This window comes from Gorilla gorilla, chromosome X (assembly GCF_029281585.2).
Source record: "Gorilla gorilla gorilla isolate KB3781 chromosome X, NHGRI_mGorGor1-v2.1_pri, whole genome shotgun sequence".
NCBI lineage: Eukaryota > Metazoa > Chordata > Mammalia > Primates > Hominidae > Gorilla > Gorilla gorilla.
The window spans coordinates 148,476,703-148,491,617 of NC_073247.2; the positions used below are offsets into that span (position 1 = coordinate 148,476,703).

The window sequence follows — 14,915 nt, forward strand, 5'->3', positions numbered from 1 at the left end:
TTGTAAAGATTGAAGTAATGTTATACTTGGACTAATGATGTCAAATGAATATCAGAAATTTCTGGGCCCTGGCTACTCACTCTATTCAGCACCTGCTATCCCTGAATGTGAGTAGAGAAGAGGCAGACTGTAGGTAAATAGAAACCACAGACCGTCCTTTGAAAAACTCTCCTCCTGTCCTTACCCCTAAGAACAGCACCAGCCCTGCACAAGCAAAGACAAGGCTGGGATGTGAGTAGGCAAAAAGAATAGAAAAAATTAGTAGCTTGGAAGACATACCATCCATAAAATGTGCCAAATAAAACACTTTTGTATAAAATGTCACATTTTAGTAAAAACAAACGAACAAGGAAAAAACCTAGGCTGAAAGCAGGAGATCCAGGTTAGAGTTTTGATCCTACCAGTGATAAGCTGTATGACTTCGATTAACTAAACTTTTCTGTTTCTTTGTCAAGTGAAAGTAATGCCATCTCTCCTACATCCTTTACAAGGGCACGGGGAGTTTCAGATAACTAGAAGGCATTCAAAAAATTAAGCACCAAAGAAATGCAATATGAGAATAGTAGCTGGAAATTTACTTTGTTCAAAACTCCAATCATCTGCACGGCACCCAGACTAAGACAGAACACTCCCTTGTTTTAACTGCTCTAAGCACACCCAAAGCGTACACCGGCCTGAAGCTGGCTTATTATGTAAGAAAGGACTGCAGCATTGCCTGGCATGTAGCATAATACTTTGCTGAAGAGAAATCCTTGGAAATGCCTCAGCTGAAGCACAAGGGCAGGCCCAGGCCTTACGTTTTGGAGAGAGGTGCTCTCAGTCACAGAATTCCAGACTGTGGCTGGAGCAAATGATGTCATCAGAGATCCTCTTACCATGATCAATGTCAAAATTAAGATAGGAAGTCCAAGGACACTATGAGTTTTCCAGGCAAATATAAGTTTAAAAAAAAACAGTTTGAACCTCTGAATCTTGCCTTTAAAATTATTAATACTTTACAGAGCATAAACTGAAATTTATCCTATTTTGTGAGGTTTTTTTTGGGGGGGGGGTTATGCGAAGTTTTTATTGACCAAAATATACATAATTGCAGAGGAAAATATATTCATTTACTGTATTTTTACTCCCACTACACATTAAGAAAAGGGAAAAATATCATGTGAGTTACCCCTCTATCCAAAAACAATAACAAATCAAAAATGAAAATATAAGACCTTTGAAGAGGCAGAGATAAACTTGAGGGCTCTCCGCTGCAGAGCTAAGAAACGAAATAGCTCAAATACCTGTTGGGTTCCTAAATGACTGGAAAATGAAAACTTGTAATTAACTACAGGCACTTTGGAACACCTTGTAGAATACAGGTCTTTTCCATCTACAAACCATTCCTGCGACAGATCTCTGTACTTAACGCAGAAAACATCTCCAAATGTATGGATGCTCGGGGTTGGGAGGGCATCACATTAGTATTAAAAATGGTACTGTTGACTCCTGCTCTGGTTCTGGGGGAAGGAAAGAATCCAGTCGGATGCAAACCTTGCGGCCAGAGCTGGACAACTCGCCCCTAAGTTTGGCGCGTCCTCGCTCTGCGTCCTTGGCCCCATCTCCCCCTTCCCGGCACCCTGGATCTCAGCGAACTGTGAGGCCCTGGCAGAGAACGGACCCCGCAGCTGGGGCTGCGAGCCACGGCAGTGGGGAAGAAGGGCGGTTCCTCTCCAAAGGGGGTCCTTCGGCACCCACCCCCGGGCCCTCGCGCGCTCCCCTTCCCCTGACCCTTTTGCCCCCAGGCAGGTCACCTGGCTCGGCCGCTGCCCGCCTGTCCTCCGGCTGCTCCCTCACTCCAGCCGCGCCGCCGCCGCCTCCTGGAAGCCGTTCGCCCTCCCGAGTCACGGGGCCGGCGAGCGGGCGGGCAAGCCTGTGCCAAGGCTGCGGGAACAGATCAACCCAGCCGGAGCTGGGACCCTGCCCTGAGCGCGGCCGCCACCAGGGCGAAACTGGAGAGCTGGGCTAGGCTCGCCCCAGCGGGGAGGGGCGGCTGCAACTTTGCGCCTGGACGCGGGCGAGGAGGGGGCGCCCGTCTCCAAACTCTGTGCCGCGCCCGCAACCTCTCCAGCCCAGGGATTGTTTTTTAATCTAAAGGGAAGTCAGAGTCTTGTCCTCAAGTTCTTGTTGCCGTAGCCGTGCCGCTCGGCGGGCGGAGGATCGCGGGGCCGAACTGGGGGTGCGGGAGGCGCGCCCCGCTGGGTGCGCTGGCTGCGAGCCGGGCGAGGGTGCGCGGGGTGGCGAGTGGAGGGGAGCGACTGCCGGGGGAGCCAGCCCGCGAAGCTTCTCCAGACCACGCTCAGCTACCCGCGCCGGTCCCCTCCTGCCCGCAGCCGGAGCCGAGCAGCGGAGGGAAAGCGGCCTGGAGGCACTGGGCCAGCAGCGGGTAAGCAGTGACCCGGACCTGGATCGCAGAAGTAGGAACTGGAAGTGACAGCGGCGCAGGCAGAGCAGCAGCAGCAGCAGCAGCAGCAGCAGCAGCAGCAGCCCTGGTAGCTGTGGCAGCAGCAAAAGCCGCGGTGTACCCGCGGCGGCCACACTGCGCATGCTGCTGCCGCCCGCTTCAGCCCCTACCCGAGGGCTGCCGGTGCCTGGCATGTTGCGGGTCACTGCCAGAGCTTCGGGCGGGATTCCCGGACTCATGGACTAGCCCTTTCTAGTGGCCTGCTTCCTCCCTCACCCCCAGATGCAACTCAGAACCCCCAAACTCTATCGTGAGCCGCTGAGACACCCGAGAAGTGTTGGCTCTCCAGAGGCCCTTCACATACCACCCTTCCTCCAACTATCCTAGATGCCCTTCCCGGCCTCTCTGATAACAGGCCCCAAATCAAATAGTCTCTTTGAGAGAGAACGAAAACGTTCATGATAGATGGGAAATATTTAAAATCTTATTCAATGTCTAATTTTTACAGAAATACCATGCAATCTGTAAAACATTAGGATAGCCAGACTCATGGGTGACATTTAATGTAACTCTTGGAAATTCCATTAAGCATGTCAGATTTGCACAACAGAAGAAAAGAACTTGCCAAAATCCTCTTTGGTCTTCCTACTAGTTCCAACTGAGCAGCTAAATATGCAAAGCTTTGCCTAGCGGAAACTGATGGAAATGGGCCAGTTAAAAACAGACATTACAACCATTAGACATTACCCAACCCCTACTCTAGTCTCCTCATTTTACAGATGACTCAACTGAGGCCTGGAAAAGGAGATCCTGACTTCACACAAGTGGCAGGGTCAGGGCTTGAAGCAAGATCTGCTGACACCCGTTACAACTACTGGTTATTGTAGGGGTTAGGCCGGGCCTTGTGCCTAACTCCTCCCAGGAGGCACCGCGCTGCTAGATATTTAGTCTTGACTCATGATCATTAGTAGAGCTGCCTTACTTTCAGAACTGCTTCCCTGCAGAGCAGCCCCTGGGAAATGGCAAATCGTCCATCCCACAAGCCTCACTTTGGGGAGGGCACCCCTGCTGTTCCGGTGACAAGGCAGATGGAGTGACTCAGGGAGACAGGAGGGAATGAGGGGGTGGGGGCAGAGAAAAAAACATACTGCTACCAGCTGGTACTGGAAAGAAAGAAAGAGAGAGGGGGAGAAAGAGAAAGAGAGGGAGAGAGAGTAAGAGAGGGGGAAAGAGAGGAGGAAGAGAGGGAAGGAGGAAGAAAGAAAGTGAAATAAGTACTAATTGAATCTCATATACATTCAGTGAAATCCTTCCAGAATAAAATATCTTTAAAAAAATAAACTTGGGGCTGGGTGCGGTGGCTCATGCCTATAATCCCAGCACTTTGGGAGGCAGACGCAGATGGATCACTTGAGGCCAGGAATTCGAGACCAGCCTGGCCAACAGGGCGAAACCCTGTCTCTACTAAAAATACAAAAATTTGCTGGGCATGATGGCGGGCACCTGTAATCCCAGCTACTTGGGAGGCTGAGGCACAAGAATCACTTTAACCCGGGAGGTGGAGGCTGCAGTGAGCCTAGATCACGCCACTGCACTCCAGCTGGGTGACAGAGCGAGACTCCATCTCAAAAATAAATAAAAATAAATAAATAAATAATAAACTTGGCTCAGGAGCAGAATAGGAGATGGTAGGGTGTCCCTGGCAATGGGTTGGTAGTAATGGTGGAAGAGGACAAAGGCAGATTACCTTCTGGGGATAAGGCAGAGGAAAGGGTTGGCTAACAGGAAAACCATAGGTTTAGAGCTTTCGGAGACCAGTTGATCATGTAGTTGTAGCCAGGACAATGCAATCAAAGAGGTACTACCCAGGCCATTCTTGACTGATCAGAAGAATTGTAGGTGTCCCCAACTCTCACCAACTTCAGGGGCAACACAAAAATAAAACTGCCATTGCTAGAACTTGTGTTGTTGAGAGACATCAGTGACCCTCTACCTAGACAGGAGGATTCTTCCATATATTCTGGAAACTTTTCACTTGGGACCTGAGTATTTTCCCTGCCTTCTCCATTCTGTAAGAAAGTAAGAAAGATATATTTGGTTCACAAAAAGGAAATACAAATAGACTATAAAGGGATAAGAGGATGTCCAAACTCATTAGTAATCATGAAATACAAATTACAGCAATAAATGAAATGCCATTTTCATCCATCAGTTTAGCAAACATTAAAGACAAATAATATCCAGTGTTGCCAGGGACAGGAAGAAGACACTGTGTACACTATTGCTGAGAGTGTAACTTGGTATAACATTTTTGAAGGGCAATTTGACATTATCTATCATAATTTTACACAGTAATCCCATTTCTATGAAGAAAGATCCTTCAAGAATAATCACTGATGTGCACAAATTTCTATGTGCATATATAACATGATCTACTGGGTTTTATCCCAGGAATGCAAGATTGATTTAATATATGAAAATCAATTGATGTAATACAGCATACAAATATAATAACAAACAAAAACCAGTGATCATTTTAACAGATGTAGAAAAAGCATTTGACAAAATCCAACTCTTTTCATGATAAAAAACAAAACAAAACACTTATAACAAACTCAGAATATAAAGAAACCTTCTCAATCTGATAAAGGCCATTTACCAAAAACCCACATCTAACATCGTACTCAATGGTGAAAGACTGTCTGCTCTCATCACTTCTATTAAACATTGTACCAGGGGTTCCAGCCAGAAAAATTAGGGAAGAAAATGAAATAAAAGGCATCCAGATTGGAAAGGAAGAAGTAAAACTATCTCTATTCACCAATGGCATACTCTTGTATAAGAAAACCATATGGGAATCCACTAAAAAACTATTCAAACTAATGAATAAGTTCTTCGAAGTGAAGAATACAAGATGAATATTAAAAAATCAATAGGGCAGGCACCGTGGCTCACACCTGTAATCCCAGCACTTTGGGAGGCCAAGACAGGTGGATCACTTGAGCTCAGGAGCTCGAGACCAGCCTGGGCTACATTGTGAAACCCTGTATCTATAAAAAATACAAAAATTAGCCAAGCATGGTGCTCCACACCTGTGGTCACAGCTACTCAGGTGGCTGAGGTAGGACAATCACCTGAGCCCAGGAGTTTGAGACTGCAGTGAGCTGTAATCACACCACTGCACTCCAGCCTGGGCAACAGAGTAAGACCTTGTCTCAAAAAAATAATTATATTTCTATACACTTGCAGTGAACAATTTAAATACCAAATCAAGAAAACAATCCTATTTTTTGATAACACCAAAAATAATAAAATCCTTTGGAATAAATTGAACCAAGCAGGTATAAGACATGTACACTGAAAAGTACAAAATATTGCTGAATGAAACTAAAGACAAATAAGTGGAAATACATCCCATAAGACAAATAAGTGGAAATACATCCCATGTTCATGGATTCAAACATTTAATATTATTAAGATGGCAACACTCTCCAAAGCAATCTATAGATTGAACACAATCACTATCAAAATCTCAGCTGGCCTTTTTGCAGAAATTGACAAGCTGATCCTAAAATTCATATGGACATGCGAGGGATCCAGAATGGCCAAAGTGATTTTGAAAATGAAGAACAAAGTTGAAGGACCTGCTTTTAAAACTTACTACGTAGCTACATTAATCAGTTCAATGGAGGAATTGGTTAATGTTGTCTTTTCAACAAATGGTACTGAAACAACTGGATGTGCACATGCAAAAGAATGAATTTGGACCCGTACCTCCTACCATATACAAAAATTAACTCAAAATAGATCAAAGACCTTAATGTAAGAAGTAAAACTATATTATTCTTAGAAGAAAACAGGAAAAAACTTCTTCAAGACATTTGATTATGAAAGAGTTTCTTAGATATGACACCAAAAGCACAAGCAACAAAAGAGATGAATTTGACTTCATCAAAATTAAAAACTTTTGGACAGGCAATAACAAATGCTGGAGAGGATGTGGAGAAAAGGGAACCCTCATACACTGCTGGTGGGAATGTAAATTAGTACAACCATTGTGGACGGTTTGGAGGTGCCTCGAAAAACTGAAAATTGAGCTACCATATGATCCAGCAATCCCACGGCTGGGTATGTTACCCAAAAGAAAGGAAATTAGTATATGGAAGAGATAACTGCGCTCCTATGTTTGTTGCAGTACTGTTCACAAATAGCTAAGATTTGGAAGCAACCTAACTGTCCACCAACAAATGAATGGATAAAGAAAATGTGGTATGTATACACAATGGAGTACTATTCAGCCATAAAGAAGAATGAGAATCAGTCATTTGCAACAACATGGATGGAACTAGAGATCATTACGTTAAGTGAAATAAGCCAGGTACAGAAAGACAAACATCACATGTCCTCACTTATTTGTGGGATCTAAAAATAAAAACAATTGAACTAATGGGCATAGAGAGTAGACGACAGGTTACCAGAGGTTGAGAAGTATATTGGGGAAGGAGGTAGGAATGGTTAATGGGTACAAAAAAAATTGAAAGAATGAATAAGGCCCATTTGATAGCACAACAGGGTGACTATAGTCAATAATAATTGTACTTATTAAAATAACTTAAAGAGTGTAATTGAATTGTTTGTAACACAAAGGATAAATGCTTGAGGGTATGGATACCCCACTCTCCATGATGGGATTATTACACATTGCATGCCTGTATCACAACATTTCATGTACCCCACAAATATATACAGCTGCTATGTACCCACAAAAATTGAAAGTAAAAAACAAAAATGTATAATTAATAAATTTTTGTGGGCCAGGCACAGTGGCTTACGCCTGTAATCCCAGCGTTTTGGGAGGCTGAGGCAGGTGGATCACTTGAGGCCAGGAGAGGCTGGCCAATATGGCAAAACCCCGTCTCTACTTAAAAATACAAAAATTAGCCAGGCATAGTGGCAGGCACCTGTAATTCCAGCTACTTGGGAGGCTGAGGCATGAGAATCACTTGAACCCAAAAGGCCAAAGTTGCCGTGAGCCCAGATTGTGCCACTGCACTCCAGCCTGGGCGACAGAGCAAGACTCCGTCTCAAACAGACAACAACAACAAAAAAAATTGTGTTACAAAGGACACTATCAAGAAGGTGGTGGGGTGCTTCCAAGAGCACTTTGTTCCCAGATGTCTCAGCAGACTTTCCTGATCAGTTACTAAATGTGTGATCCTCTAAAGACCCTAAGACATTGTAGCCATATGAGAACACACAGATGGGGGTTACTTGGAGAAGCCGACTGGCCACCCAGAGGACCAGAAGGCAACAGCTTTTTTAATGTCGTCACCATGCCCCAGAGCCCAGTACTCAATTTGTCGATACGGTGCTGCATCTGCGGCTCCATTTTTCTGCATTTCCAAGCTGACAATTTCAAGCCGGTATGCTTTCTTTAGATAAATAATAGTGTGTTCTAAGCAACAGTCAAGCCCTGCTCTTCTTGCTTTTTGTACATCTACAGTTTTATAGAGTCAACAAAAACCTATTAGGTATGTCCTATGCCAGGCACTGTGCCAGGCACTTTGGGCCCGAGAGAGACTCTATCCAGTGACATTTGCAAATATTTATGTTTAGGTCTGTCTTCCAGCTACCTGGAAGCTTCAGACAAGATGATGAGTCTTCTTGGCTGCTTCGTGCTCCCCAGCTCAGCTTTCGGTCTCATTCCTTATGTATTGATTTTATTAGTCTTCTTTCTGGGTTCTAGGAGTGCCTAAATATGGCTCCTATATATACCTTACAAGAATAATTTTGCACACAACAATGCAGAGAACATTACCTAGTAATAACACCACAGAAAACAGCTATTGTGTATGCCTTATGTGCAGTGCTATATTAAGTGCCTTGGATGTATTATCTCATTTGATCCTTAAAACAATCATATACAGCAGATACTATTAATGTCTCCATTATACAGATGAGGAAAAAGGAGCATAGAGAGGTCAAGTAACTGTCCCAGAGTTATGCAGCCAGTAATTGACCAAGCCAAGATTCTAATCTAGGTCTGCCAAACTAGAGAAGGCATGTGCTTAACCACGATGTCAGATATTGCCTCATTACAATATTCACATAATGCCCAGGTCAGCATGAATTACCAAAAAGAGATAAAAGTGTTTCCAGTGCCTTTTATTTAAGAAGAGAGAAAATTAAGACATACATTTTAGAAATATTTCTATCTTGTGCTCACTTCAGCAGCCCATATACTAAAATTGGAATGATACAGAGAATATTCATATGGCCCCTGCACGAGAATAACACAAAAATTTGTGAAGTGTCCCATAAAAAAATAAAAGTAATAAACATAATTTTTTTAAACAATAAATATTTCTATCCAAAGTGGAAGAATATTTTAAGCATTGGTGCTTAAAGGAGTAAGCATTAGTTATCAGAAAAATCCTGAACAATGCCTAACCTGGAAGGTGTTTCTGTATCATCCAGTATTCTTAGAACTGCAAAGAAGCTAAGTAAACCTTCTGGCAGCTTTAGAATGCAGAAATCATTGGCAACTTCACCATGTTTTTATTTGAAAAAAAAAAATACCATAGTATTGGCCAGGCGTGGTGGCTCATGCCTGTAATCCCAGCATTTTGGGATGCCAAGGTGGGCAGATCACTTGAGGTCAGGAGCTTGAGATCAGCCTGGCCAACATGGTGAAACTCCATCTCTACTAAAAGTACAAAAATTAGCCGGGTGTGGTGGCGCGTGCCTGTAATCCCAGCTACTTGAGAGGCTGAGGCATGAGAATTGCTTGAGCCCAGGAGGCAGAGGTTGCAGTGAGCAGAGATGACACCACTGCACTCCAGACTGGGTGACAGAGCAAAACTCTGTCTCAAAAAAAAAAAAAAAAGGAATAAAAAAGAAAATATCATAGTATTTATTAAAGAAAAATTTTAAATTTCCTGAAGAGTCTGGACCATAATAGAAAAAGAAAAGAAAATTCCATAGTAGACATTATTCTACAAGGGATATAAAGTGGTCACCCATCACACCTACCTCAAAAGTCACACACACAGACCCACACATAAATAGAGAGAGAGAAAGAAACAGAGATTGAGAGAGAGAGTGCAAATTAGGCAATAGGGGAAAATGGAATAAAATATTCTGAAACAGATATAACCTGGTCCTAGGGCTAACTTTAGGAAAAATGGTGAAGGAAGCAAAGTTTATCTGGGGCAAAGCTACCAGCATTGCTAATAATAATATCTACCACGCAGAGAATACTTACTACATTCCAGGCACTCTTCTGGGGCCTTTACATATATGAATTCATTGAAATGTCACATGATTCTATCAGACATTCAAAGAAAAATTGGTACCAATCCTTCTAAAACTATCCCAAAAGACAGAGAGAAATAATCCTCCCTAAATCATTCTATGAAGCCAGTATTACCCTCAAACCAAAACCAGAAACGGACATGACAAAAAAAGAAAACTACAGACCAGTACCCCTGATGAACATAGATGCAAAAATTCTCAACAAAATACTAGGTAACTGAATCCAATACCATATCAAAAAGATAATACACCATGATCAAATGGGTTTCATACCAGGGATGCAGGTTTGGTTTAACACATGCAAGTCAATAAATGTGATACACCACATAAACAGTATTAAAAACAAAAATCACATGATCATCTCAATAGATGCAGAAAAAGCATTTGACAAAATCCAGCATCCCTTTATGATTAAAACCCTCCACAAAATCAGCATGGAAGGGACATACTTTAAGGTAATAAAAGCCATCTATGACAAACCCACAGCCAACATTATATTGAACAGGGAAAAGATGAAAACATTCTTCCTGAGAACTGGAACTGGACAAGGATGCCCCCTTTCACCATTTCTGTTCAACATAGTCCTGGAAGTCCTAGCCAGAGCAATCAGACAAAAGAAAGAAATAAGGGACATCCAAATCGGTAAAGAGGAAGTCAAACTCTCACTGTTTGCTGATGATATGATTGTATACCTAGAAAACCCTAAAGACTCATCCAAAAAGCTCCTAGATCTGAAAAATGAATTCAGTAAAGTTTCAGGATACAAAATCAATATGTCAGTAACACTACTGTACACCAACAGCAACCAAGCTGAGAATCAAATCAAGAACTCAACCCCTTTTACAACAGCTGCAAAAAAAATAATATACTTAGGCATATACCTAACCCAGGAGGTGAAAGATCTCTACAAGGAAAACTACAAAACACTGCTGAAAGAAATCATAGATGACACAAACAAATGGAAACACATCCCATGCTCATGGATGGGTAGAATCAATATTGTGAATAAGACCATACTGCTAAAAACAATCTACAAATTCAATGCAATTCCCATCAAAATACCATAATAATTCTTGACAGAACTAGAAAAAACAATCCTAAAATTCATATGAAACCCAAAAAGAACACACATAGCCAAAGCAAGATTAAACAAAAAGAACAAATCTAGAGGCATCACATTACCCGACTTCAAACTATACTACAAGCCTGTAGTTACCAAAATAGCATGGTAGTGGTATAAAAATAGGCACATAAACCAATGACACAGAATAGAGAACCCAGAAATAAAGCCCAATACTTACAGCCAACTGGTCTTTGACAAAGCAAACAAAAACATAAAGTGGGGAAAGGACACCCTATTCAACAAATGGTGCTGGGATATTTGGCAAGCCACATGTAGGAGAATGAACGTGGATCCTCATCTCTCACTGCATCTCTCATCTCTCACCTCTCTACAAAAATCAACTCAAGATGGACCAAGGACTTAAATCTAAGACCTGAAATCATAAAAATTCTAGAAGATAACATTGGAAAAACTCTTCTAGGTATTGGCTTTGGCAAAGAGTTCATGACCAAGAACTCAAAAACAAAGGCAACAAAAACAAAGATAAATAGATGGGACCTAATTAAACTAAAAGATTTCTGCACGGCAAAATAAATAATCAGCAGAGTAAACAGACAACTCACAATGCGGGAGAAAATATTCCCAAACTATGCATCTGACAAAGGTCTAATATCCAGAATCGACAAGGAACTCAAACAAATCAGCAAAAATAAATAAATAGATAAATAAATAAATAAATAAAGTAGAAATAAAAATAAACAAATAGGCCAGGTGCGGTGGCTCATGCCTGTAATCCCAGCACTTTGGGAAACCCAGGCGGGCAGATCACCTGAGGTCAGGAGTTTGAGACCAGCCTGGTCAACATAGTGAAACCCTGTCTCTACTAACAACACAAAAATTAGCCAGGCATGGTGGCGGGCGCCTGTATTCCCAGCTACTCAGGAGGCTGAGGCAGGAGAATCGCTGGAACCAGGGAGGTGGAGGTTGCAGTGAGCCAAGATCACACCACTGCATTCCAGCTTGGGCAACAGAGTGAGACTCAGTCTCAAAAAACAAAACAAAACAAAAACAAAAAACAAATAATCCCCTCAAAAAGTGAGCTAAGGACATGAATAGACAATTCTCAAAGAACATATACAAATGGCCGAGAAACATATGAAAAAATGCTCAACATCACTAAGCACTGGAAATGCAAATCAAACCACAATGAGATATCACCTCACTCCTGCAGAAATGGCCACAATTAAAAAAAAACAAAAAATATTAGATGTTGGCATGAATGTGGTGAAAAGGAAACACTTCTACACTGCTGGTGGGAATGTAAACTAGTACAACCACTATGGAAAACCTTAAGTATGGAGATTCCTTAAAGAAGTAAAAGTAGAACTACCATTTGATCCAGCAATCCTACTACTGAGTATCTACCCAGAGGAAGAGAAGTCACTATATGAAAAGGACACTTGCACACACACATTTATAGTAGCACAATTTGCAATTGCAAAGTTATGGACCCAGCCTAAATGCCCATCAGCCAAAGAGTGGATAAAGAAAATGTAATATACATATATATAATATGTATACATACACACACACACACACACACACACACACACCATGGAATACTACTCAGCCATAAGAAGGAACAAAATAATGGCATTCACAACAACCTGGGTGGAGGTGGAGACCATTATTCTAAGGGAAGTAACTCAGGAATGGAAAACCAAACATCATATGTTCTCACTTATAAGGGGGAGCTAAGCTATGAGGATGCAAAGGCATAAGAATGATGTAATGGGCTCTGGGGACTCAGGGGGAAGGGTGGGAGTGGGGTGAGGGATAAAAGACTACATTGGGTACAGTGTACATTGCTCAAGTGATGGATGTACCAAAATCTCAGAAATCACCACTAAATAACTTATCCAGGTAACCAAACACCACCTACCTGTTCCTCCCAAACTATTGAAATAATATTTTTTAAAAAGGTCACACGAGTCCTATGAATTAGGTGCCACTATTATTCCCATTTTGTAGGTAGGAAGACTGAGGCCTAGAGTCATAGTTAAGTAACATGCCCAAGGTCACAAAGCTGCTAGTAAGAGAGAACTGAGATTTGAACCCAAAAAGTTTAGCACCGCAGTCCATGCTTAAACCACAACTATTTGTCCACGGATAATATGACTAATACTAGTCTATTAATATAGAGTACTTCTTCTGTCCCAGGCCCTATGCTAAGGACTCTACATAAATTATCTCATAGATCTTACAAGGTTGGAGCTCTTAGCCCTAAATTATTATGCAGTATCTTATTTGATTCTTTTTTTTTTTTTTTCGAGACAAGGCCTCTTTCTGTCATTCAGGCTGGAGTGCAGTGGTGCAATCACAGCTCACTGCAACCTCCACCACCTCTTGGGTTCAAGCGATCCTCCCACCTCAGCCTCCCGAGTAGCTGGGACTACAGGCACAAGCCACCACGCCTGGCTAATTTTTGTATTTTTTGTAGAGTCACCATTTCACCATACTGTCCAGGCTGGTCTCGAACTCCTGGGCTATAGCAATCCTTCTGCCTCGGCCTAGGATTAAAGGCATGAGCCATCACGCCCGGACTTATTTGATTCTTAAAGCAATCCTGTGAGTTGGCTATTAGCATGTCCATTTTACAGATAAAAATACTGAAGCACAGAGAAGTTAAGCAACTTGATGCTCGTGTGGAAGTATCACCTCCCTTTCAGTAACACTTCCTATACACACTGTAGGGATCCATATAATATAAAATAATGCCACAAAATTTACTATAAAGTTTCTACCTCAAAGCCAAGTTCTCTCAGCTTTTCAAGGCCTCTGTTCTAAAGTGTTAATGGGAAGGAGTAACAGTGGCCTTTCCTCTTTTCTCAACTTGGGAGGATTACAGTGACCCTCTCCAACAGTCAGTGGCCCACTTTTGGTTCCCCTTAGTAGGAGAACACACCCACACAAACTCTGTCACTGGAAGCCTGTTTACAGGGCTTGGATGCTGTATATAAAAGACATTATTGTTTGAGTTTTTATTTTGTTTTGTTTTGCTTGGAACTGGTTTCTGGAAAAGACAGACTAGCAATCCATTACTGGGGACCACCAGTCTGCTACCTCTGTTTAACTCAGTGGCCAATGACAGTGAAAATAAACAAGTACTCTTACTACCAATCTTGATTAGCAGAGCAAAAAAATGATGACAACAGGGAAGGCACCCGGGGTAGGCTTACTTCCACTTGGAGGGTTGCACATCCTTTCAGGAAGTCATTGATGTTGTTGATGCAGTCAGCTTCAGTTTGGGGATCCAGACAAAACTAGAGGAACACAGTGAAATGTCACTTGGAGATTGTCATCCCATGCCAAGCAAAGTATACTCATGATTTGCTGATAACTAGAGAAAGCAGGCCTCTTAAGGTGTGGGGCAACACTGCTGTCAATCCAGGAAGAGAAATAACCACTGAAGGAAGTGATGCAAAAATCTAAACGGTCGATCTTTGTTTCAAATGTCACCAAACCTTTAGTGGCAAGCCATGTCTACTTACAAGCTTTCTCTCATGCCTTCTGTTCCAGTGTGCTGATGGCAAATTAGGGAGACCAAGACAGTTTTTTGAGCTTAGTTCTTGCTTTCAAGAAAGGAAGCAATCCCTGGTACCTCTCTCTCCTCCTTCCCCCTGATAATTTAATAAAATTCTATTTCCCCTCTACATTTGACCACACTTCTTTACATTTTATCACTATTTAATCACTCTTTCTCAAGTTTAAGAAATTATAAGTAAATTTATTTGCTCAATAAAAATACAAACTGGCTCATGAAGGCAAAAGTGCTATACTCACAGTCCATGATGACTTAAGAAAGTAAATGTAAAATTGTACCTTTAAGCTTACTTAAAGTGCCTACTTTAGAAATTATCTATTCTCGTGATCGTGGGTTTCCAGCTATTAAAAATCTTGAATTGTTTTAAAGAGAGTAAAGTTAGTTTCACTTTGAACGCACATTGCATTCGAAACATATATCTGGTTTCTATTGCTTTTACAAACTTTATGTGACATTTTGAATTATTTTTCCTAGTTGCTATATAGTCTCTC

At 41.9% G+C, this 14,915-nt stretch overlaps 1 protein-coding gene and 1 non-coding gene across 8 annotated transcripts in view; one reads left to right on the forward strand and one right to left on the reverse strand.

The window, feature by feature from the left end:
- ARHGEF6 (Rac/Cdc42 guanine nucleotide exchange factor 6) overlaps positions 1-14,915 on the reverse strand; it is a 118,040-nt gene that overhangs the window by 101,882 nt on the left and 1,243 nt on the right. For 5 of the 7 annotated variants that reach the window (XM_004064939.4, XM_063703344.1, XM_063703343.1 and 2 more), the window contains exon 2: positions 14,060-14,143. In XM_004064939.4, coding sequence (XP_004064987.1) covers positions 14,060-14,143 — 84 coding nt within the window. Of the gene's footprint in view, positions 1-1,793; positions 2,445-14,059; positions 14,144-14,915 lie in introns of those variants that run through there. The other 2 variants (XM_063703345.1, XM_063703346.1) reach the window with 2 other exon arrangements.
- Positions 8,662-8,768, forward strand: LOC115932498 (U6 spliceosomal RNA). Its single transcript, XR_004068774.1, has one exon. It is a non-coding gene; the product is annotated as a U6 spliceosomal RNA (small nuclear RNA).